The sequence below is a fragment of the Nestor notabilis genome, unplaced genomic scaffold (genome assembly GCF_000696875.1).
Source record: "Nestor notabilis isolate BGI_N333 unplaced genomic scaffold, ASM69687v1 scaffold19126, whole genome shotgun sequence".
In the NCBI taxonomy this organism is placed as follows: Eukaryota; Metazoa; Chordata; class Aves; order Psittaciformes; family Psittacidae; genus Nestor; species Nestor notabilis.
In genome coordinates, this window is record NW_009933542.1 from 5,483 (window position 1) to 6,686 (window position 1,204).

The window sequence follows — 1,204 nt, forward strand, 5'->3', positions numbered from 1 at the left end:
GCGCCCCAGGGGGTGTGACGGGGGGGGTCCTGCCGGTGGAAGGATGCTCCAGAGCAGGACCAGCTCCAGGCACGTGTGGCCAGGGGGATGCAGGACCCCCCGGCTCACAGCTCCCCACCTCGGGGTGTTAATGCCTTATGGCACCTCCTGCACAGGGTGTTTTTGCCAGCTCAGAGCCTGCTCCCCACACGCTGTACAACGTGTCCGGGACACGAGCAATTACATCCTGTCATCCAGGGCTCGTTGCTCCGGGCTCTGCGGCGCGGGTGGAGGTGGCCCCAGCAGCCACGTGGGTCTGGTGGGGTGAGGAGGGGGACACCAAGACCAGGTTCAACAGAGCCCTTGGCTCCAACACCAGCACCCCTGAAGCACCCGAGGGGGGACCAGCTCTGTGAGAAGGAGACAGGCTCGGGCAGCACAAACCATGGGGAAGGGCAGGTCTGCTGGGTGAGGAGCACGCAGCAGGATGGGACCCTCTCCCCTGCCTGGGTTTAGCACTAAGGTGGATGGAGCAATGCAGTGCCCAAGCCTGACCCATCGGGACCCAAAGGAGCAGAGGATGCCAAGGGAGCACCTCGCTCAGTAAAGCTGCCCGTGCTCACGCACTGGAACAGGCTCCCAGCCGCTGTAATTACACACAGTGTTAATTTGCTGTTCAACTGAATCCATCACCCCTTTCACTTGCTACTGAAGGGAAAAACCCCTCTGCCTGTGCCCTGGTGTCCTTGTGGGCAGACCCCCCGTCAGACAGGAGCTCAGCACTAACCACAGCCCTTCTGGACACGGTTCACACCTCCATCACCATCCCCTGCAGCTCAGGCTGACCCACAACCACCCCCAGCCCATGGCAGAGGGGTCCTGGGGATGCTGCTGTACCTGGATGTTGTCGAATGATGCTTTGTTGGTGACATCGTAGAGCAGGAGCAGGGCTGCGGAGAGAGGGACGGTGCATTAGTGCCGGTGCCATAGTGCCGGTGGGGCAGAGCCCATGGCTCAGAGCCTGCTCTGCACTGGTCCCCGCTGTGGGTCACGCCTGGGGACGTGGTGTTAGAGCACCACTGAGCCCCCTGATGTAAAATACACAGCAAAATATTAAGCCTGTAAATACCAATCCCTAATGGCAACGCCTTGGACTCTGGTGTCTGCACCTCGGCGTGCGGAGGCTGCTCCATCCTTGGGGGCTGCTTCTCATGGGGAAACCACC

The 1,204-nt window shown here is 61.2% G+C and overlaps 1 protein-coding gene across 1 annotated transcript in view; it reads right to left on the reverse strand.

The window, feature by feature from the left end:
* LOC104407605 (ras-related protein Rab-26-like) overlaps window positions 1–1,204 on the reverse strand; it is a 22,185-nt gene that overhangs the window by 2,370 nt on the left and 18,611 nt on the right. The window contains exon 4 of the mRNA XM_010016929.1: window positions 826–929. Coding sequence (XP_010015231.1) covers window positions 826–929 — 104 coding nt within the window. The remainder of the gene's footprint in view (window positions 1–825; window positions 930–1,204) is intronic.